Genomic DNA, 25,028 nt, shown 5'->3' on the forward strand with positions numbered 1-25,028 from the left:
CCGCCTGTTTTGTCCAAATGTGATGCTTGGCATTCACACAAAACAGTTCAATCTTTGTCTCATCAGACCAGAGAATTTTGTTTCTCATGTTCTGAGAGTCCTCCAGGTGACTTTTGGCAAACTCCAGGCAGTCTGCCATGTGCCTTTTACTAAAGAGTGGCTTTTGTCTGAACACTCTACCTGTCTACAGAGACCTCAGGACCTTGGTCACCTCCCTGACTAATGCCCTTCTCCCTCAATCACTCAGTGTAAGTGGCCGGCCAGCTTTAGGATGAGTCCTGGTGGTTTTGAACTTTTTCCCCACTTACGGATGATGGAGGTCACTGTGTTCATTGGGATATTCAAAGTAGCAGAGATTTTTCTGAAACCTTCCTAAGATATGTACCTCGCGACAATCCTGTCTCAGAGCTCCACAGACAATTCCTTTGACTTCAAGCTTGGTTTGTGCTCTGACATATACGGTCCCACAGTTGACAGTTTATAGAAGGTGTGTGCCTCCAAATCAGGTCCAATCATTTAATCCATTTTGGAATAAGGCTCACTTTCCATAACTGCTTGTTCCTGATCAGTGTGCAGCCTATCCCAACACTAATAGTTATCCATCTAGGTAATATTAGTTCATGATAATATTAGTTAATGTGACAAGATCATAGTAAAATATATATGATTTCATTGCAAATTATTAATTAATTTAATTAGACTGAGTAAGTTAGGGTAGCTTGTGCATCTGTCCCCTGTTGTAAACTACAGAGTGATGTGGTTTGCAGGGCAGTAGATGGCGCTTTTGCCTTGATGAGTGAACAGCAGCAGTAGCGCCAACAGATCGGTTTCATGATTTACTTACGAGGATTCCCCTTTCACTGCTGGACACAGAAATGCAATATTAGAATGAGCATCAATTATAGACTGACTGTGTATAGCAGAATCTAGAGTGTGCTAACTGGACTATTAGATTAGATTGCAGTATTATATATGATGTGATGAGCGAATGTGAATATGAACGTGGCATTGATTTAAATCATTCAGTGTCAGCAGAACTATGATGTTTTCCCCCACTTTGACCTACTTCAGTGTTTGAGGACAACAAGCCCATTGAAATCTTCTGGTCAATGTGATGTGTAGGGCTTTCCTGCAAAAAATACTATCTGCCAACATCTCGTTTTCAAAATGCTGACCTTTGACTTTTATAATCCTTTTAGGTGATACAGCACAATCCCACTTTAAAATGACATAGCCATGGTGTATGCAAAATGCAATCTAATTTACATAATTTACAAGAGCAATTATATGTTTTAATATTCATGCACTGGTTTCACAATGTATTATTGTGCAAGGCAGAAGATTTCGGGTGAAAAAGTCCCTCGGCATGTGCTTCTTAACACCAAATAACAGTAAGTGGTGTGCAAAATCTCTGATTTGAGTGTCTCCTCGCTGATGTGACCCGACTTGGCCGGCTTTGGCGAATTGTTTTCATACTAGCTGACACCTCATCATTTATTGATGCGTTTCTCTCTGGCCGCCTGTGGTGGTTGGCGGCGAATGAAATATTAATTCATGCTTGTCTTTGGCTGAGAGGCGGGGGGTAAAGGTAGGGTTCCTTTTGTTCCTCCAAATCTGTCCCAAAATGATCAGGTAACGTCCTTCATCCTCCAGTGGCAGACCTACATTACTTATCCCTAATGGCGTCTCTGTCCCAGTGAAAGTGAGTGAAGAGTTGGCTCAGCTTACATTTGAGGGCTTGTGGTCAGGAACAATCAGGGTAATGTGTAGCTGAATGGAAGTGGTATGTTTGCCGCCTGAAAAGCAGTGGAATGTTTTGGTGTCAAGGTTGCTCGGTGTGGGTAGGTTTTCTCTCCCCTCCTTTAGCCTTGACAAATGTGTTCAGTTCTTAGGCTTCAGTTGTGAAAAGAACTGAAATTCATGAATCCCAACCCAAAAATCCTAATTTTACAAAAAAAAAAAAAAAAAGTCCAGTTCACAGCAAGTCTGATCTGCTCAAGTGCACAAAATGCTGGAAAGGCTTATGTAAGGACCTCCTAAAGACAAGCAGAATGGTGATGAACCCTTGGGAAACATTAGAAGTCTAGATCAACGCTCTGCAGGGGGCAACTGGCGGTAATCTGGTTATGTAAAATGCACCTGCGTTGCAGCACATGCCATCGCCCCACAGACCCAGTGCAGCGGCTTTAAATAAACCAAAAGCCTTTCTTCTGCAGTTTCAGCGCTGCTGCAGCCAGCTCTGGCCTAGCATGTGATCTGATTTTGGATCAGAGTGTGATACCGGGCCATGGATTGCAAATGATGCAAATTCTTTAAACGCCTTTGCTAATGCATCTTGGCATTCAATATGCAGTTTAACAAATAATTTAAAGTTAGGTAAGTCCAACAAAAGGAGTATTTCAAAAAGTGTGTTTTACTTTTACGTTTACGGCATTCATCAGACAGCCTTATCCAGAGCAACGTACAATTAGTAGATACAGGGACATAGAAGTGTGTTATCCACTAGGCTACAACCACCCTGTGATCCAATGATCTGCAGATGGTAGATCATTAAAGAACGTTTAATTGTTCAGTGATTTCCCGCCCAGGCCAATCAATTTTCACATGACCATTAATAAACAAGCGCATGGGCATCAGTGTCCCCAGTTTGCGTCACTGGCTCTCCGATACCAAGCTCATTTGACAGGGACAGTGGTCACGCAGAGGAGCAGAGACACTCGATCAGCGTCTCAAACTCGGGCCCGGGGGATCCGAGCCCCAGGGGCCATGGGTCAGGACGCTTCGCGCCGGGAGAGATAGTGCCGACCATTCATCCCCAGGAATGACAGGCCACACAACACGCTCAATTAAGCCCATTGAAAGCAAACATGGAGCACTTCCTTGTTTACAAGCTGCAAATAATGGCTGACTGAGCGGCTGAAGCAAGGTGAGAAAACAACCACAAAAAAAAAAAAATGGGAAAAGGGCACGAAGTGCCACCTCAGCCAAATTCTGCCGTTTTCAAAAAAAGCAGCTTGCCCTGGTGATGTTCACATACCAGGCCACAATGAGGGTCACCACCGTGTGCACCAGGGCCAGGAAAGGCCCTGCTGAAGCGAGGAATTAGCCGCTGAATGGGGAGGGCTCAGCCCGTGTCCTGGGTCAGCCCCTCGTGTTTGTTTTGATGGCTGCGTGAGCGCAGCATGACCACGGGCCCTGTTTACACTGGAACGGAGCCAGGCCTCCCGCCCTCGCCCGCGAAACTATCTCCAGGATTGCATCATGGTACCGTTGTCCTGCGCACACCAAGTGGGACCTTATTAACCAGTTCAACAAGACTGTTATGGTTGTTATTTAATTGCATTTAAATGTAATTCATTTTATATTGAAATGCTGGGAATTTCATGACAATACTTTTATATTCAAACTATATTGGCAAAAGTACCAAGAGATGGCAAGAGTACACTCTCAAAAAAAAAAAAGACATATACATATACAGACAAGATGTGCAGTACAGGCCAAAGGTTTGGACACCTTTTCATTCAATGTGTTTTCTTTATTTTCATGACCATTTACATTGGTAGATTCTCACTGAAGGCCTCAAAACTATAAAATGAACACATGTGGAGTTATGTACTTAACAAAAAGTGGAGACCTGGCCTCCACAGTCACAGACCTGAACCCAATCCAGATGGTTTGGGGTGAGCTGGACCGCAGAGTGAAGGCAAAGGGGCCAACAAGTGCTAAACACCTCTGGGAACTCCTTCAAGACTGTTGGAAAACCATTTCAGGAGACGACCTCTTGAAGCTCATCGAGAGAATGCCAAGAGTGTGTAAAGCAGTAATCAGAGCAAAAGGCGGCTATTTTGAAGAAACTAGGACATACAAGACACACTACTAGTGATATCAATATGTGTATGTATAAATAAATAGGCAAGTATTAACATACATAAACATCTAAATAAGTGAATGTTGCATAACATAAGTGTGTAAGTGTTGTGTGCTACAGCACATGCACATGATGAGGTTTCAGATTTTCATTGCCTAGAAAAGAGAAGCTCTGGGATAAAAGCTGTTTTTAAAATGTGTTGCGGTCCTTGTCTTCCATGTCCTTCCTTGGTGCCATCTTCACCACTCTCTGGAGGCCGTCTTTGTCTTGTTCAGTGCAGCAGTCATACCAGGATGTAATTCTCCCCGGGAGCATGTATTTCATGCCACCTGTTCAACAAGTCCATTCATAAAATTTCCTTGATATTAAATATTCCTTGTCCAACTGTCAGTGGTATTATAACAAAGTAGATGCAATTAGGAACAGAATCTCAGCCACAAACATTTACATTTGAGGCATTTGGCAGACGCCCTTATCCAGAGCGACTTACAACATGCTTCCATGTTACAATCAATAAAGTGATCAGTTCTGGTTCATTAGGACCCCCAACTATGAATACAATCTTTTTATTCTACTCACGCTGTTGTAGATTCTATACATAAGTTAGACAATAAGAAGGTTACAAGTTAATTAAATATTCTCTAAAGAGGAAGGTCTTGAGCTGTCTTTTGAAAATACTCAGTGACTGAGCTGTTCTGACCTTGAGGGGAAGTTCATTCCAACACCGAAGGGCCAAGGCGGAGAAGAGTCTAGATGAATGTCTTCCTTTTACCTTCAGAGATGGAGGGACCAGGTGAGCAGTACTGGAGTATACGAGGTGCAGTGCAAGGTGTAATAAGGGCTGTGAGGTAGGAAATATTTTAAAATATGGGGTCAGTGCAGAAGTCAGACTTCTGGACTCCAGAGCAGTGGAGGCATGTTCTGTGAAGTAACGAATCGTGCTTCTTTGTCTCGCAATCTGATGGAAGAGTCTGGATTTGGCAGCTGCCTGAAGAACCGTACTTGTCTGACTGCAATGCACCAAGTGTAAAGTTTGGCGGAAGGGAGACAGTTTTGGACAGTTTCAATTCAATTAAAGGCATGAATGAAAGAGTTTGGTGTAGAGGAACTTGACTGAGCTGCACCGAACCCCAACTTCACCATGATACACACCTTTGAGACTGTGAACCAGAACTTCTTGTCCAACATGACAACACAAATGCTGTTCTGGAAAAAGTCATCACTCCTAAACCTCTCAGATTTTAGTGCATGCTTTGCTTTTATAAGGACAAATTAAGCACTGAAACCAAAGAAAATGCATAGTTTGTAATGCAGAAATAAGTAGAATTTAAACTATCATAAATGAGTTGCAGGTTGGGAAAAGGCCCATAAATTCAACAACATTTTAAACTGGTTAAGTCTTTAACCTCCTGAGCATATCTGTATGGAGATTCATAAAGGCAGGTGCGGCAGTGCAGCGGGTATAAAATTCAGGGTAATATTGCATTGCTATCTCTTGTGACTTTCGTACTGCAATCCTGGCTAAGGATACCAGTTATTCAGATCCCTGCCTACAGGCGATAAGTAATTAAATATAAGATGGCAGATTTCTTTCTGATTCAGTTCAACGGCTGCATCAGATAGCCTTACTGGACGGTATGGTGTATTCCAATTCCAACAAGACACCTTTAATTTTTAAATAATTGATGTGTATGTGATAACCTAATAAATGATTAATAATAAATTACACTGCAATGGTGGATCATAACCAAGTTCTATGTAGGGGTGTAAAATGCAAAAAGAAGAAATAGGAGCACGAGACAAAAACTAGAGAGTAGGCAATTTATTCAAATCTGCATTTAAACTCAAACAGTCTGTTCATCAGCTGATTAAAAGAAGTATTTTGGAACTATAAACACAGCCTTTTCTTTGTGTGAAATGGTCGTACCCTTACAGACCCCAACAGATTTAACTAGCTGCAACACAAATTAAAAAAAATTGTTTAGAGAAAATTATATCCTTGTTTTAATTGAACAAGCAAAGCATCTTATTTACACACACGCAAACACACTGTATACATACTGTACAGTATGTAAACATAACAGTGTATATATTTACCCAATACATTTGGTGGATGCATTACGTTTGTTCTCGCAAAGTCTAAAGTGCGTGCCCTGAGGCCAAATCTGGTGAAATTGCCATTATCTGTTACAGAATTTTAACCTCAACCCTTAAATCAACTTAAAGTCACTGACAATTCTGAAAAATCTCAATGTCTTCATTGGCATTTATTAAAATGAAGTTCAACATAACGCGTTTTAAATGGTCCATGGAATAAGTTCAACTTCCCATCCAAAATGGCGGCCATGGAACAGTAACCGTTAGAACCGGTTAGCAAAGGAATGATGACTGAACCAAACCAAAAAAAAAAAAAAAAAAATCTACATGAAAGCCCCATTTGAAGACTAAACCAGCAGTACCATAACACTGACAAAAAAAAAAAAAAAAAAAAGTTTAGCCTGGATCATTAGCCACCGCCTCCCGCTCCGCCTCCACTGTAGCACTGTAAACCGTGCCGATAATTCACTCTAACATAGAGCGCAGGGAACAGCAACACTGGTGCAGTATGCCCAAACATTCAAAAGTCAGTGCACACGGGTAGAAAAAGAAGAGAAGTAGCCCACGTGGGCCGCTCGCTCGGGAGAGAATGTAGCGGAGAGAATCCATTTCATTAAACCAAGTAAGATCTGTGCTGCATTTACGAAATCTAACTGAACATTCTACACAGTCATGTCTGGTTTTTACACGACGCTCCTTATATCTGGATGGTGAGGGTGCTACACATGAAGGGGAAAAACCGGGGCTGCTCAGCAGGACTGGAACGGTGAAGTGCACTTCTAGTGGTGAGCGAATGGGAGTGAGTCTCAGGGTGGGATTTAACAGTCCCATCATGTATTTCAGACTGAGGACCTTAGATCTTCCCCTGCTGGAGGTTTAAGGCAGTTAATCATGCAAGAACCAAAAAGTCCAAACCTAAGGGTGGTTGGGGATCAGGAAGAGATTGGAGATGAAAAAAACGTTGAAAACTTTGCACAATCAAAAAGTTGTCACCTGCCATCTTGCAATCACGTGTATGAAAGTCATAAAAAACTATCCCTTAACACAGGGATGGTGAGAAATATGGAAAAAAAAAAAAAAAAAAACAACAACCCTGAAAAATGGATAAAATGAGAATAAAATTGAAACTCCAGTTGATGTGTTCCCATGTCCAGGGAAAGGAGGAACAGGGCTGGTGTGGCACAGCGTCTCTTTTCCAGCAGTTGCCAGGAGAGACGTGGGCGGCTGCGGCCCTCCTTTTGAGGTCCAGGGGGGGACTGTTGGAGGTCAGGAGAGAGAGAGATGTGTACGAGGGAGCTCCTGCTAGGAGTTCTGCAGGAGGCGTCTGTAGTGGGGCATGACCTCGTGCTCGGGGAGGTGCAGATTGAACTCCAGTGCCACCAGAACAGGGAACTCGAAGGCGATGAGCTCGCGACGGTTCACTCGAAACCTCTCCTCCAGTTTCTGAGGGGTAAGCGTTCATTTTTACATTAGACACTTTAGAGGACTTCATGATAAATTCATACAGGTCAACACAGTTCAGTTTTCCCCAACTAAACACAGGATTATTTATACTTCTATACTTCTTAATGCTCTGAAATGTTTCTATTCCAAATGGTTTCAACAAACTTGATCACAATACTACTGGATCTTATAAAAATATACATGTATAAAATGAAAAAGGTCTTTTCCTTATTTACTTACTACTACAAGTACTAATGATGAATAAACCTACTTTTCAGAAGTTGTTCTGTTTTGTGAATCCACTCGTCATAGATAATATTCTAATCATTTCTGGTACAGGATTACTGAAATGAAACTACATATAGTCCATTAGCTGTCAGCATAAATCAAATAGTTTTTTTTCCCCTTCTCTATGTGTAATGAGTAGAAAATCTATGCTCCCGCTCACTCACTATTCAGAAGTGCCAAATCAGTATCTGAGTTGTGGAACATTGGGTGCACGGTGGGGACTCACCCAGGGCCACAAACCCCACAAATCAATGAATAAAAGCACTAAAAAAAACCCCCATTATATTTCTTTTTTATTTCTGCACTGGTACACACTTTTAAATCAGGAAAGCACTTTGACCAGGGGTCAAGGTTCATTAAATTGACCCTGTAAATTTCCCATACCTGAGCCAATAGGAGAAGTGGGTGTGTGAAAAGTGTCTGCACTTTTTTAAACAGTGTGGTGCATTTTGTAATTGTATTTTGTAGTTTTATTTGTCTGTTATCTGCACAGGTTACATGTCGAACGCAGCAGTCATTATCTTAGCATTCTAAAATAAATTAATCATGTGGTGTGTTGAGTTTAATCCATCCTAGTGAACAGAGAGGTGCCTACTGCTTCAGCTCTATTATTCATTCCACAGTTTCACACAATTAGTTCACGTTTTTACCTTTATAAGCCAGCTTGGGTCAGGGAAAAAGTGAGTGTTTGCGGCTCTGCTTAATTTGTTCACATGTTAGTTCTCTGTATGTTTTGGGTTATGGCCTGTGGGTGACCATATGTTTTGTGTGTTATGCAGGAATGAATTATCAATGATGGCTGGTTTCGTTTTTCTTCAGTCTTTTGGTTAAAATTTTGAGCACCTGCACCTTTTTCATCACAACCACTGGTATCTGTTGGCTTACTTACTTCCGGATGGCAACATCCCTGCTTCACAGGATGGAGTTTGAGCCAAAGCTTGAAAAGAGCTGTGAGACTTTCCTCAGAACGGTCACATCGACTCAGGAAGCAGCGTGCCGATCTTTTCAGAATTTAATATGACTTCTGTTCACTGACTACAGATTCAACTGCCCTCTATTCTACTCAGAAAACAGATCAGGATTAACACTTGTGATGACTTACATCTATGAGCAGTTTGACCTCATGCTTCTTGAGGTCTCCGCCGATTTTGGCAGCGAGCAGGACGCAGGCGCCAGCACAGAGTTTGCGGTTCTGCTTGTTGAGTTTACCCTGCAGAACGAGCTTTTCAAAGTAGACGAAGGCCATTGCTACAGTGGGCTCCTCGTACCCACACTCATCCTGGGCCAGCTTCCGGATCTCTCTCTTCAGGCTGCAACAGATTTCAAAGAGTGGTAACACCATTTAATAACCGGTAACACATAAGCACTCAGGATCTTTACAGGGTCTGGACACTAGTTTCTGAATTTCTGAGCATCTGAGAAGATCTGTTCTGTACACAACTGAACACTGTATTGTGTATTCAAACAATCGTCAAGTGTGCATTTCACTCTTTTATTAGGTACAACTGGAAAATATAATTCATACCCTTCTGTATCTGAGTTTTAAATGTCTCATCATTCATAAAGGTACACAACAGAACAATACAAATACAGACAAAGCAGTGTGTTATTATTATTATTATAGTGACTAATAAGGTCGCTCTCAAAACATTTTTTAGTGAAAAGTGAAATGATTGTCATTGTGAACAACGAAATGTCCTCTGCTTTTAATCATCACAAATCAACACACCGCCCGGGGACCAGTGTGTGGGGATGGTACTTTGACCAATGGCACCTCGGTGGCACCTCGGTGGCACCTTGGCGGATCGGGATTCGAAGCTTCTGATTACGGGGCTGCTTCCTTAACCGCTAGGCCACCAGTGTCCCAAGAACGGTTTAGCAACGTATCAACTAGAGCACCATAACCACATACAGAACAATTTGGCACTACGTATAAACACGTATATTTATATAAAAAGACACAATCGATTTATGTCATTGTAGCTCAACCAACAAAAAAAATAGTTTTTGGTACGTTCAAGTCATAAAGCTGATCTTTGTAATGTTCACCATTTCAACACAAATATGCAGCCATTATAGTCTTTTTTTTTGTTTTGTTAAAACCTAAGGTTAGTGGAGCAATTTCTCCCTGCTGAGAGTGAATGGGAGGGTGTGGTTCACCAATCATTCAGTACTGTTCATCACATCTCAATTATATCATGGTGGGAAAGCAGCTTCTGTTAACTGATAAACATCAGCGTCTTGAATTGCAGTGGAATTAGCCAGTGATGGTCAGATGTCTAAAATTTCCATTTAAGGCAACGTGTGTGATTACAGCGTAAATAAATAAAAACTCTGCTCAAGGGACAGGGACCTACCTCCTGATTTTGCTCAGGGTCAGTCGGATGTGAGGAAACTTCTCCTTGAACGTCTCGTTCATGTCTTTCTTGAGGTCAGAGGGTTTGACGTACTCAATGACTGTGGTCTGCGTGGAGGGAGATGATGTTAAATGTCCACCAGCGGTGTCTCTGCAAAAAGCCACCACTTTCCATGATCTCACTCTGAGGGTGTCGACACACCGGTCAGCAGCCTTCTGTTTCCCAGCAATACTTGTTAATGATCCGCAGGATTAAAAATTGGGCATGGGCACCCAATTACAAAAATATTGAGAGGTTTCAAGACACTCCAGGGCTCATTTACAGGGTAGAGATGACAGTCTATCGGCATGACAACTAAATGACTCACAAACCCCCCCACACACACATTTAAGACAAAAAATAAAAATAAAAAAATCACTAGAGACTTCAGCTGTGTTTATTTCCAGTCAACACTGAGCAAAGGATGAGGGGGGAAAATAAAAAAAAAAAAAATCAATAAATGAATGTGGTCAAAAGGTTGTCGAAATCATTATTGCTCAGAAATTTCAACAATCAGTTCGGCCTCCTGCTGGCTAATGTCAACATGAGAACAGCAAGAAAAATGAGTTTTAGTTTCTGAAGCTGATCTCTGACCTTCTGTATAAACATAAAAGGTTCATCATTCTGGAAGCATTAATAAAATATTTCCTGGAGCTCAGCACATCATCTTAACAGGTCAGAAGGGGTCAAAGATCAATCTGCCGATGTAAATAATATATAATATTTTGAGTGTGAACACTGAAGTACTTAGTCTGAAAATGTATTTTGTTTTCCAGTTAGCAATACGATAGATTCATTACGTACAATATTTCACCCTAACTGTTGTGTCGAGAGCAAAACAATGGACTGCCATGAAAATAGACAGGAGAAGTGATGCAGGAAATAAACCAAACCAAACATTTGACCTTTTTGTGGACTATATGCAGAGGTAAAAGGGTCACCTGGAGATACCGGGTGAGGGGCGGAGTTGGGAACAAAGGTCAGAGAAAACGTAGTCATGGTTTAACCCTTGTGCAGTGTTCATAGTTTCGTGAGTCCAGTGCAGGGAAAGGCATACAGTGTCATGCTAAGGATGAAAAGTACTATAAAAAACTGAAATGGGTCCCACAGTCCTAAAGATGTGTACAGTTGCTTTACATCAACCCCACTTCACATGCTATTAGACATCAGTCAATATTTGTGTTTTGCAAATGAGTCCTGCTTTTGGCAACTGCTGAGTCCCCCTAGAAATGTACGTTTCTCAATAGTAGCCCATGTTCGATGCGGATTTCTGCTGAAAAGGAGGATTCCACTGACAAAGAAAGAAAAACCACAGATGTTCTTCAGCCGAAAGAATGATTGCAACACAGGCTCCAAACAAGCACACAGTGTACTTTTAAAGAACGGAGGGAAAAAGCTGGAGCATACAGCACTAGAAACCAAAGGCTGTTAAAACACTTCGAATTCCCAATTTCAGGCCCAATTCAGGCCGGATCAAGCCCGGTGATTTGCTGACTCACCATGTAGGAGGGGAATATGAGCACTCGCTTATGCTTTCCGCAGGGCCACTGAGGGTCATCCAGGAGATTAGGGTCGTACTCCCTAAAGTCCCCCAGGTCATTCCCTAATGGCCACAGGGAAAAATAAAAACAATTTTTTTTTGTTCAGTCCTAGAAAACAAAGAAAAAAAAAAAAAACACTATAGGTTTTAGTGTCTGATTAAATCCTTCAGCATGGTGCTGGATGAGCGGAACACAGTCTGTTTTGTTGTACTTCTATGCCTAAAGGGAGGACTAAATGTTGCAGTGTATTTTTTTTTTTTTTTTACTCCCTCGGGCACGTGAATTGTACGAGGGTGGAATTCCAATCAATATTTTTGCTGCCTAAAGCTCCTGGCTTCTCAAAGTGCCTGCCAACAAAGCGGCCTGATATAATCACACCCCCACATGCCTGATCCCACGTTCTGCCAAAGTATCAAATAAACACAGTGAGAAAGAGGGTTCTTCATATCCACTCCTGACAACAATCCAAACATCTGATTAGACTTTTTTTTTTTTTTTTTAAGCAAACACAAAACAAAACTCAACAAAATCATTCATTTATTTTCCAGACGCTCTAATGATCCAACTAATGAAAAACAAAACCCAACCAAACAAAAACGTGCCTCAGGAATGGAACTGAAGAACCCTGAGACAACATGTTCCACAGACCTGTGTCAAGGCTGCTCTGGTTGCTGTTGGCACGCGCCAGGGTCAGGCTGCGGTGGCTGGCGTTACGGAACTGAGAGAAAGACGAGGTGGAGTCGAGAGTGTTCCTACGGCCGAGCACGTTGGTGGGGTAAAGAAACTGTGTGTAGGACACAGTCTGGAGAAAAAAAAAAAAAAAAGTCATAGACACAAACCACACAAAATTTGAAAAGACCCTGATTCCATTTTGTTGTTTTGTGTAGAATGCATTGCCTTAGTTCTCAAACTGTGGTTTGGCGGTACACGGACTCTGCAGTGTAGTTATTCAATTTAATATGTTCTGTCATGTCCTCACTTGCTATGTGTTTAAAGGTGGATGACTGAATAATAATGTATTTAAATTGCGGGTAATAATGGTGGCAGATGGAGAGCTATTTTCCGGAGGCTGTTCACATCATGAACAGTTTGAGAACCACTGATACCATACTGTACCATATATTGTTCCTTGTGTTTCTGTTGAGTGTAATGCATTTGGTCAGTAAATCTGGGGGTCAGGTTGAACCAAATGCAACATCATGAGCTGGTGTGGAAGTTAAACCCCCCTGGATTTTACCTTGCCATCGGCACCCAACTCCACGCCTTCCAACCCAATCACCATCTCCTTGGCACTGACACCACCTGAGGGGTGCCGCTGGCGGCTGGTGTCCTGTTTCACCTCCCTGGTGGGACAGAAGGTTGAGTCAGTCCCACAGTGCGGACTACAGTCCCCGCCCCTCCAAAAATGCCTTCTGGCTGTCCTCACGACCACAGCAATCATCTAAAGCAGAAACTTTTCACCAAGTGTTGCCACTCCAAAACAAATACTCCTGATTTATTATTATCAGAGTTGCTCACTTGGCTCATACTGATTTGGGCTTTTGGTCATGGCTGCATCCATAAAAGGCTTGTGCTAAAAGCCGGATGTTCCCGGGACCATGGGGGAATTTAACTGCTCTTCCGGGAATATGCTGCAAGACAACACCTGACATCTGAGGCAACGTGTCCCCACTGTGCAAATGTCAGATTCCACATTCAAAGCCTGATGCAGGCTAATTGTAAAAGATAGAGAACCTATTTGAAAGTGCATCAACAGGCTGGACTGCAGTCTGAAATCTATATGCACATGTAGGACTTTAATTGTCGAATCTCAAATAATAAATAAAAACCAATCACAAAGCAGAGGCATGGGTGGTTTAGAAGAGGGGTTATGGGGGAATGAATCAAGACAAGAGGGTGGTCTGGACGGAACGTGCTTTTGATCTGACAGTGTAACATTACTGGTGGGTGAATTTCAACTTTCAGACCGGAAAACACAGGGTCCATTCCCGCCACCACCACCTCGAACACCAACAAGACACATACTAGGGCAGAGGTGACTGACCATGTCACAACCAGAGTGAAACTTAAGATGGAACCAGAGAACATGAAGTACACAAGTGCTGAAATGGAAAAGAATGGAGCGAAATCACCCCAAGTCAAGGAGACAATGAAGCCAAGAACTGAGAGGAAGTCAGATTTCAGCATCTTTACTACAGGAAGGCTCTGGAGGCTGAAAATAATTTAAGACTCGGACTGAATCACTCAACAGGCAGAGGGGACACAAATTTTTAAAAAATCAAAACAATACCAGGTAGCAAAAAAAAAAAAAAAATATCAGCAATGACAGACGAGTAAAATGACTACAGAGACTGAAACAGGACATGACCAACATCTCATACACAACGTGGGGAATGTGGGACACAGTCTTCACTTTTTGGTTTGACCACATCAGCATCTGCGTAGTAGCATGAGGCAGAGAAACTTTCCTTTTGAATGTTATATTATTTTTAATTCATTTATTCATGAAATATTTTCACTATTGATCCAATCTGAAGTAAAAAATGTATAAAAAAATAATTGTTAAATTACTGGTTTGGTTTATTATTTTCACACATTTTACATTAAAATGTCCACTCAGTGATCAGTGCTGGTCACGGAGGGTCTTAAAAGCTTTGCTGCAATGAAAATCAGCTGTGAGCCAGAAGACCTCCCATAATGCATTGCGAGTGCTTTGCAGCTGTCAGTTACCACTCCACTCATAACGAGTTACTGAATTCAGAAGGTACACAAGTTTGATGTTCTCTGTAACACACCATAAGTATGGTTGGCCCAAAATCTAAGACCAACTTAATACCAATGTTCACTGCCTTTCCCCCCTCAAGCAGGTTTTCAAGCAGAAAAAACAAAAAAAAACAAAACAAAACAACATGACATCCTGCAGGATATGGACACCATGTTTTGTGTTAAGTGTCACAAAACAACAAAGTGTTAAAGTGAAGCGACTGAAAGAAAGGCATGCTGAAGAGGGTGTGCAGGCACGAGGCGGTACAGACTAAACTTCAAAGGCTAAATCATTGAAAGCAGCCAAAAAAAAAAAAAATCAGAAAGCATTCGGGCAAGAGGGATGGATCAAATGTGAATACTCAACCCATCAGAATCTAAAATCAATTAACTACGTCCTCCACCCCAGATCCTGGCTGCTGCCAGCGTTTTTACTCGCTCAGGGCACAGATGAAGAGACAGGAGGGAGCAGAGAGAAGGGAAAAAGGAATTTGGCATGCTGAAGAATACATACCCTGCTTGGCTACAATCTCGATAGGGCAGGACAGAAAAAACACTATAGAAGGATCTTCTGCCACTGATAAGGACTATCCTATAAGAAAAATGATAAATCATCTAATTAACGTTGCTATGTGAGCTGCAGGGCTGCAGGCAGAGGTGCAGAATAATTCAATGACCTTGAAAGGTGCAGGGCCCAGTCTGAGCAGTCCCAGTGGCTCGGAGAGATGAGGAGCATTAGGACTGTTCACATTAGGCCTCATGCAGTTGTGCGTATGTCACATAGAAAAATACTTCAAAAAAACACTGTTATACAAAAGATGCATCATTTCCACTTGTGTGTAGGTCAGACAAAACCAGGATTGTGAAGGGTTCCTAGTGAATCAGTGCACTGCTGAACAAAAACCTTAGAAGAACAAAACCGAACGTCGCCGTAAACCAGGATGCAAAGAATTCTTCAGTCAGAATCCTGAACACCGATTCCTCTGAGGTGGGCAATATTCTTCTAAACTGATAACACAACCCAGAACCCAGTCAAACACGACCGATTAGGCTACAGGTTGCAGCAATATGAGATTTTCTATGGTTTGATAACTGGTAACAATATCATAGTTTCTCTGTAAGATAACTTCAGCTGAAGGAAATAAGGGTTTTGATGTTAAAATGGCATTAAAGTAATATTTATTGAATGTAGGGTTTATGTTAAAGCTTTTCATCAGAAAAAGTAAAACCATAAACAGTAACCCATTTGCAGAAATTAAGTGACATGGAAGAAAGTAATTTAAGGGGGAAAAAAAAGGATTATTTGATAAATAAAACTGTGCTTCCTTTTGAATTGATGTACAACGAAACCACCAAGGCTCAGACTTTATTTCATTCCCTCATCGTTTCATAGAAGTATTAGACCAAACTGCCTTATTTTTATGAAAAACCAAGTAAAAAAAAAAAGCAGTACATACAAAGAAATGTTGGCTTGCATCCCAGACCTGAGAGAAATATGATTTTCCAGCTGATATTGGTAGGCCTCACCAGTACACCGAACATATATTAAAATGGGTGGTTCAGATGGCCTAAATCCAGAACCCAGACTGCCTCGCCAATCGTCGCCCAGACAGAAAGCCCCAGTCTACTTCCTGAGCTGCTCACATGATTGAACGCCAACCTATTCTCAGCTCATCCACTGAAATTAAGGTTTTATGGACAAGCTGCAGCTTGTGGACATGACAAACCCAGTCACATTAATCTCAACCTGTTGGGATTAAATGACCCAATTTGTTCTAGTCTACTATTGTGAACAGATACTGTCAAATAACAAAGCAAACGCAATCTTTTGTGCTTTGGGTAGCGCAAAAAAAACAAAAAAAAACTAAAAAAAACCTGCGAGTCGCATGATAAACTGTGCCGTGTCTCAGGCGGGTCTGAAAGTTAAGCGCTGGTGCAGCTGCCAGAACTCGTGCAACACCACCAAAACGGGTGTGGCATCTGGCGGAGCAGGGCGCTGGCATCATTAGCAGCCGTAGACGTGCTGCAACGCATGTTGAGGACGCACCTTACGCAGCAGTAAGGCCAGAACAGCGGATGCCATCTGCGCTTGGACGTTACTTTCGACAGCGGTGAACAATGTGCATGTGTTCTTTCTGCACTGGAACCAGGAAAGGGTTCCAAATCGGTCATGCTGGTTACCTTCCATTCCGCACATCATGCTGCTTCATGTTCTTAATGAAATGGATTTTCTTAAAGCTCTTTGGTCGAGGTGAACCTGATAAGGTCCGACACCTGAGGACAAAAAAATAAATACAATTTTTTAAATCAAATCTGTATGTGAGAACCGATCAGCAAACGTGAAGGCAGTTGAATGCAGAGCATGGAGAGTTTATCATACCTGCGAAGAGGTGCGTTCTCCTCAATGTCCTCCAGGGTTTCCAGGGATGACCGCTGAGAGATCAGCCTCCGTCTGTGCATGAAGAACAAGGGGTGTGAGAACATAGACACAAGAACAACTCAAACACCAAATTTGTTCCAAAGTTCAAAGGCCAAGGAGCTCAAAACAATCCATCACAGAAGCCAATGATTGAACTTTCCATCGATCCCAACATCAATAGAAACTGACAAAAGATTTCTGACCGACCACTAGAACTCACAGCTGCAGAGAGGGCCGGAACAGCTCATGTGACTGGGTACTGAGGAATACCAGGGGTAAATTCCGGACCGCATAACTGGGGCTTGCAAAACATGCGCCAGCAGAGCGCAAGTACCAAAGGGCCAGTGGCTCATTTCCAAATTCAGGTCAGCACTTATCACCAACGACTGGCGGCCGTAAGCCTCAAATGTTCTCAACGTTAACCGATCACAATCAACCCCCCCATCACCAACACAATCGAGCTGCTAAGCGGATCAGGCCGTGGCGACACAACCGTTTTCACACTTCCACGTTCCGTAACACCAAGCAGCTGAAGAAAGGAGTGCATTTGTTCTGTGGATTTTCTCCCAATATAATCATCTGGCCACTGGCAAAAATAACCACAGAGGATTACGGTTCAAACAGGCGGATCAAAGAACAGGAGCATCAAGGTTATGTTAGACTATTTCTTGGCCATTAAGCAATTTCTAAAATCAAGGCCACATTTCACGGAAAACAAGATGACAAAAGAGGTAAATGGTGAAATAAAAGCAGACACAGATCGACATGAACACAGATCCTGATCTGGTACGTGGAAGTGAAGTGACTGTCATTGTGAAATATACTATAAATATATAAATATACTATACTGAACAATCCTGAAGTGCAACATTTCGACATTCCATTTTCCAAGCCCAATGCATTCCAAATGTCAAATCGTAGCCAATGGGGTTACATCAGTAGTAGCTATGAGAGCAGGTCAAAGGTGATTGAGATTAAGAATTACAAGTCGACTCAGGAGTTTACTATTATTAAGATGTGAACAAGGCTCTGAATGAAAAAAACAATATCGATGTGTACACCCTGTGTAAACCAATCTGCATGCCAGACCCACACAAACCAGTTGAGATCCCGTAGAACCCGTTCTATAAACCTGAACCAACCTGCTGACCAGATGAAAAGACACTAATGTGCGAAGCTGCTGTATAAATGGTGGTCCCAATGTCATACGAACAAAGAGCAATATCCGAGAAAGCCCTTTTTAAAAAAAATCCTAAAAATACATTTAAAATTAATTTAAAAATAAGAACACATCTGATGCTGCCCACTCACAGTCTGTGATGTACCGCTGTGATGTAACAGGAATGAGACCTTCCCGTTCATAACATTGCAGCAATGCTCCTTAGTCCCACTTTCCACAAGCCGCCACTTTCCTTCAGAGGTGAATAAGGAATCACGTTGGTCTAATTAAGGCATGCTTGGAGAAAACCCATTCTGGCAGGCGACCCTCCTGAACTGCCATATACCCACAGGGAAATATTCTGAGCTATTCTGAGGTGGTAGCCTAGTGGGTAACACAGGTTTAAACCCCAATTACTACCATTGCGTCCCTGAGCAAGACACTTAACACTTAATAATATAATATTCGCAGCAGGGCACGGTTGGGATTTATATTAGCCTTAGATGATGCCATCATTTATATTTGCCCTGTTATAGACTTAAATCAAAGTCTATAAATATTACTCAAGTTTTGCTTGATTATTGCTTGGCCTAAAACACACACAACATTGTCACAAGAGACAAATAATAACAGGCAAAATGTGGTATCAAGACAATAATACAGCAGTGGTGCTGTTGTATTGTGAGGACACCTGGTCCTATCTAAAACAATTTAATACGTTATATTATTCATTCATATAGGTATGATTGTTGCAACAATTCTTTTCATACAGAGCTTTTGGTTGCAAAACGGAGGCACTTTGGCTTCCTCCAGTGTGCAGGGAAATTATTGTTAATATTTCACACATTTTAAGTGGATGATAATTATAATAATAATAAATATTATTCATTAGCAATAAAACCGCATCCTGTGTAAACTATTCAAATCTGCTTACAGCAGGCCGTATAGGTAGTAGTCATTATGAAGCGTGAGAACCACTGAAATACAGCATATTCTGGTAAATATCACTTTCACAAAGCCCAGCCCTGTGCTGCACTATGACCTTCAAAACATGCACACGCAAAAATAAACCTGAGCCGACAGGAACATTTTCTTCTACGCGACTGGTTAAATTGTTCAATTTTCACAGCAGCACAACCTTCAGGGCGCCAATCCAAAGCCACCCGACCGCGGGCTGACTAATTACAATTTTCACAAGAAACTCACAAGTGGATGTAATCCCACAGCCACGCAGCCTCGGTTTAGTGAGCCACAACATAACGAGACGGATATTATTCGAAATGACAAAACTACGTCCCCTGAGGAATTATCAGGGTTTATTCTTAATCTTGAAAATGCTTTCCAAAAATAGGTTTGAATGAACGCATTCTTCATTCATGAACAGGAGAGTGCGGTGAACATGGATGGCAGCTCATCTGAAGCCTGGGTCTCTCTGGCTGAGACTGGACAGTCCGGAGTCTGGAGACAGGAAGAGGACGGTGGGACGAGGGGGCCTGGGAAGTCCGGGCATCCTGCCCCACTACTCACTGCACTGCCAGGAACAGGCGTTTGTTTTCGTTCCACAGCTGCCTTCCTCCGAACAGGCCAGACAGTGTGTGTGTGTATGTGTGTGTATGTGTGTATGTGTGTGTGCGCGCGCGCACAAGAGTCAGGGGAGGGGGGCACGTCCTGCTGCCCATGGCACCTAAAGGCCACATTCTCGCCCAAAACTCCAAAAACACTGCAGCTATTTCCTGACCTGGCGTCATCCTACACTAAAGCTCTGTTATCTGTGCTTCTGAGTGTCTGCCGAATGAATAAAAGGGAAAACAGGCCCACGCCAACAAAAAAACCCACATATTTCAGTAAGATCAGGAAACTTGGTCACCCACAGGATAAGCAAGATCCTCAAAAACGTATAACGTATATTTAAATAGTCATCATTTACATTTACAGCATTTAGCAGATGGCCTTGTCCAGAGTGACCGTACTAATCAGTACTCGTAGCCAATGGAACGTGAACATCAAAGACATCTTTGTATTGTGGTTGTGGGACATTCATGGTGATAACAACCATATCCAGTTTTAAGTCTTTCAAATGAACATATAATAAAATGTCTGTTGCTTATCTGCAGAGGGACAGTGGAACGGGGGGGGGGACGTGCTTTACCTTGATTCTTGGAGGTTTCTGATGAAGTGCTGCCCCTAGCCAGGACGTTAAATGTTACGAACTGCACCTTTAAAGAGTTTGCACACACGTGTGCATACGCAGGACACAGAAACTCTAGAAAGTTCAGAGACCACAGATGTCCAGTGTTAAATAAGTACACAAAATATACGCAGGACGTTAGACCACATCTCAGCCAGAAGGAAGGGGAGATAAAAGGGAGACAGCAACAGACAGCGGGCACAAACCCTGCTGCGTTCAGATTTCTCAGTGGCACCGTAAAAACGAGGGTGGAATAAAGGGCGTCCATCTCGCATATCGAGAACTGGCATCTCCGGTTACATAGCGGCCATATGGACTCACATGAGAAAAGAGCGGGTGCGGCAAGTCCACAGCAACACTAACTACGCCCTGCCTTTTACCATCCAGTGGTTAATAGGGCCGACGTACCGGAGATCGCGTTACGCCAAGCGTCGGGTGTGGAAGTGGCAGAAACTGCAGAACTACTTTTCTGTGGAGCTGGGCTGATACTGGAGGTCTTGCTATTGATTCCATATCTCTACAATATATTGCAATATCAGCAGCAATTTGGGGAAACGTGGATGATTTACCACAGTGCTGTACAGTTTCCAGTGTCACTCGTTCGTTCCTACCAAGTACTAACAGCCAGCTCCAATGGGAGTAAATATATTGTAAATATCAAATAAGGCAAAGAAGTCAGTCCCAAAAACATGAAGTTCAAATTTTATAGTTAAAAATAACGTGAATTATTTCAGATTATCTGGCCAATGTCATTATGACTGTAGCAACGCGTTCGAGTTTTCAAGACCAAACTTCATTGGCTATATGTACATATTTCTTCAAAAGATTCATATGGAGCCAAGATAATGGTTAAAACCACCCACAAGTATAGTGCAAAAAGCCCAATTTTCATGACACTTGGTGGATAGATGCTGTTTGGGCCAAAAAGGGAACCATACAATTTTAGATCAGATCCATGTCATGGGGCGGATCCACTAATTTAGTTTCACTTCTGTGCTATAGGACGTTTGACCACGAGAAACCTCTGCAGACCCTGACATTAGTAGATAAGTAGAGTCCAGTAGATGGCAATGTTCAACCATGATGAGAATAACTGAGAAATCCGGGGCGAAGTGCACGATTTAAAGCCAGTTTATGAAGCAGCGCGATATCAGGCCGAAATGGCTGGCAGTTGGCGGGAAATCTGAGATCTCCAATTGAAGTCTGGGAATGTGGCCATCGACCGAAACCTGAAATCACGTATGCAGATATATGCTCAAGTTGGCAATGAGCTACAGCCAATGATATCGCAGATCACAAGATGACAGAGAGGGGCGTGGCATCCAACTCTAATCTGTAGAAGCAACAAACCATGTTCCAACATATTTCTCGACTTGTAGTTTATTTTACTCACTTTTTGGAATGGATGTTTGCACCAATAATTAACAGCACTTAATTTTGAAGGTTGTCAATTAAAAAAAAACAACTCCTGTTTACTATGAACTTTATTCTTCTATGACAGAGCATTAGTTTGGTGACCCACAGAGCGCATGAGGGTGAAGATCACGTAATCTGAACATGCATAAACCTACCACAGGACTAATTTATAGGAAATATTCCAAACTGACATTTATTTATTCATTTTCAGTCATTTCTGGTTTTTTTTTTTATTTTTATTTTATATAGTTAACTCGTCCATGAAAGAGGTCTGTGCTCTCGGGCCGAACTTCTAGTTCAGACATGCAATCATAAATCTGCTTATTTCAATCAGTGACCAAACAAGGCAAGGACTTGCAAAAAGAACAAAGAGCTGAAGATGCTTGTGTTGACAATCAGTACTTCAATGCACAATTAGATAGAAGGAACTACTCTCTCTCTCTCACACACACACACACACACACACACACACACACACAGTTCTGAAAGTGGGGTGCGATTTCGAGTGGAAGCCCATCTTCTGAGCGGTGGGTCCACCGCCGCAGCATCTCTGCATACACGTACTTACCACGAACTTTCGCGAGGGGACGAACGCGTGGACATTAGAAGGCGCCACCGTCACGGGGGCGGCGGGAAACGTTACCTGGACCTCTGCAGCTCCAGGGCGGAGGCGGCGATCTGTCCGGCCTCCAGGCAGCAGTAGCTCTGCGGCGCCTGTCGGGGGTAGGCGGCGGGCAGGATTCCCTGAGTGAAGGTCTGCAGGCGCCCGCGGGTGGCGGGGGGCACGGCGGAGAACGGGGAGCCGAGGACGGAGTGCGGGCCGAGCGCGTCGCCCTCCGCGTCCGCCGCCGAGAACGAGCCGATGGCGAAGCTCGCCCGGCCGGCCACGGAAACCAGGCTCGGTCTAGTCCTGCCCTCCGGCGCGCCGTCCTCGTCGGAGTGTCCGTCCCCGTCCTCCTGCACCGGCCGCCCGTCCAGGGAGATGTTGCTGAGGAAGGAGAGCGCTGCCTGCCGCCGCCGGGGGTCTATGCGCTTCCGCGCGTGTTCGAGGCTGGAATGCTTCATGCTGCTGGTGGCCGTGGCCGCCGCCGCCGCCATGGTCCGCGTCCGAACTGCGCTCTGCCCTGCTATCGCGGAGACGGCATCACGACGCGTGGGGCGTCCCGAGCGCCGTGGCGTTGTCTTTTTCAGGAGCGCGTGTACCAAAAACACTGCGGGTCACGTGCGCGCGGGGTCGCGGCAGCGGGAGAGAAGAGACGCGGACCAATCGGCGTCGGGCCTCGGAGCGCGACGCGCCCCGCCTTTCATTCCGGACCCTCCCCTCCACGGTGCGCGGCGCCGCGGGGTTGCCACGACCGCGGCTTTCACCTCGTTTTTCAGTCGCGCTTTACCTTTTTAGTGGTTTGTCCAAATAGAAATAGCACTTCTCTGGTCTGAGGTTATCGAAAATTCTACAAACGTATGCATTTTTCTTAACACAGATTAATAGTACAGTAGCGCAATCATAAAAGAAAGAAAGAAAGAAACATATGTATATATGTATGTGTGTGTGTGTGTGTGTGTACACACACTATACTATACTTAAATACTGTACAGTATCTCTATAAGAGAAAATTAAAACTTTTCTGTACAATGAACAGGACAAACAGCACAACATCATGGTCAGTATGTTATTGGATGCATAAGGCTGGAAGTGTATTGTTGTTGAGTTTAGCAGTTTTTTGGTGATGGGATACTGTAGGGTGTGCTATTTATGACAGCAGAACGATATTTCTCCTGTGGAGGGAAAGCTTTGTGCAATTATAAAATCCCCAAAACCATTCAAAGGATTTAGTAAGAAGTTAACTATATTTTAAAACACACAAGCTTTGTAATTGCTACATTTTACAGTAGGGCAGTGGTTCTCAAACCTTTCCTATTGTTCCCCACGTGTCAGGAAGAATATTTTCACCCCCCACTTTGAATGGCTGACTTGATGTGCTGTCAAACTGAATTCTGCATCAGTCTCGTTGCAGAAAATGTACAAATACGTAACTTGTTCCATGTTAACCTTATGGCCAATCAGCTACAAGTGCCAGTACATGCCAATTAAGTTAATTGGGCTGCATTGTCACAAGCAAGAAACAACGATTGATTGCCGCTCCTCAAACGGCACTTTTGAGTGCAGCCAAAACCGGTTTCAGACCGAACGCGTGGCGCAGCACACCACTCAACGGCTTTGTGCACACATATTTGTTGAACTTGGACCGCTGTGCACCATTATGCATTTTCGCATTTTCCAAATAGAATCAAAGCATTGAAGCAGGCTAGTGTTCGGTCAGCCCCTTCAAAACACACACACACAATGCTAGAGATGGAAGAAAAGCTGATCTTATCAGTCTCTGAGTGTCCAGACATCTACAACAGGACATTAACATTATCATCTTACCAGGAGTTTAGAAAAAGCAGCACATTGAGTGCAACTCACTGCTTGTACGGGCAAGCACAAACTTCGTCACAAGCACGTCAGAAACTGGCTATGTATAAAAGTCAGGAGAGGTCGGTGATAGCAGGGTCGGTCAGTCCAGAGCTATTTCATTTAACTGTATCATCAAAAGGGTGGCAGTGTTGCCAACGATCTCCAAAAGAAAGTAGCTGAAGTTTAGCTGGAAAATAACTAGATGTCATTAGATGACAAATTAGCATATTTGGGCTGATGCTTGCAGGCTGATTCTCGGGCAAAAACGTTGTACAGAAAGTAGCTAAGGCTTGTGAAAAATGTCACTAGACTAGTCGCTACAAAAGTTGTTAAGATCATATGAAAAAAATATTGCCAGCACTGGAGGGTGGTGGTAAATTCTAAAACCACTTGATCCACATTTTGGTCAGTACTGGAGCTTTGGCTATAAGGCACACTCACACACATGCAGCCAATTTGGAGTCACGAATGCACCTCATACTCATTCATTTGGAGCAATGGCAGGAAACCAGAGAACCTGGGGGAAACCTATCTGTATCATTTTCTATTTGCACTTGGTAATGTACTTGACCTGGCAACACGACTGCAAAGGCGCACATCAGATCTGGCAAGTTTGCTGATCGGTAACTGTGGATGGTTCATGATTTGTAGATCAGTGAATATATACGCATTGATACACACTCTGCTGCGTTCCAAACGTTATTTAAAGCGTTCTTACAGCAACATGATAAAACGGATCACTCCGGCCACGGTATAAAAGCATTCAAAATGCGTTTAATGCAGGACAATCTCCATTTTACATTTCTCAATAAAATTTCTGAATGTTTTCTGGAGTTGCGTTGTCACACATTTTATTTTTTTTCATTTATTAATGTAAATATATGTATGGAGCCTACTTTTTGCTCTCATAAACGACATAAATCTGGCACTTGCTTTCTGTCTGGACATTTTTTGTTGCATTTCCCACAGAATGTCAGAGTTAGTTCCCTGAT

At 42.9% G+C, this 25,028-nt stretch overlaps 1 protein-coding gene across 2 annotated transcripts; it reads right to left on the reverse strand.

Moving 5' to 3' along the window:
• Positions 1 to 5,675: 5,675 nt before the first annotated feature.
• On the reverse strand, positions 5,676 to 22,878 carry cables1 (Cdk5 and Abl enzyme substrate 1). Of its 2 annotated transcripts, XM_028977704.1 has the most exons (10): positions 22,222 to 22,878; positions 16,777 to 16,848; positions 16,578 to 16,670; positions 14,911 to 14,988; positions 12,871 to 12,976; positions 12,282 to 12,435; positions 11,592 to 11,695; positions 10,054 to 10,160; positions 8,799 to 9,006; positions 5,676 to 7,408 (listed from the first exon to the last, which is right to left on the reverse strand). In XM_028977704.1, exons 1-10 carry the CDS (start codon positions 22,674 to 22,676, stop codon positions 7,268 to 7,270), a joined length of 1,518 nt encoding a protein of 505 aa, XP_028833537.1. In that variant the 5' UTR covers positions 22,677 to 22,878; the 3' UTR covers positions 5,676 to 7,267. The 2 variants fall into 2 exon arrangements, with proteins under 2 accessions (XP_028833537.1, XP_028833538.1); XM_028977705.1 differs by lacking the exon at positions 14,911 to 14,988 and having other exon boundaries at positions 22,222 to 22,873.
• Between the last annotated feature and the right edge of the window lie 2,150 nt (positions 22,879 to 25,028).

The sequence above is a fragment of the Denticeps clupeoides genome, chromosome 4, assembly GCF_900700375.1.
Source record: "Denticeps clupeoides chromosome 4, fDenClu1.1, whole genome shotgun sequence".
Classification (NCBI taxonomy): Eukaryota; Metazoa; Chordata; class Actinopteri; order Clupeiformes; family Denticipitidae; genus Denticeps; species Denticeps clupeoides.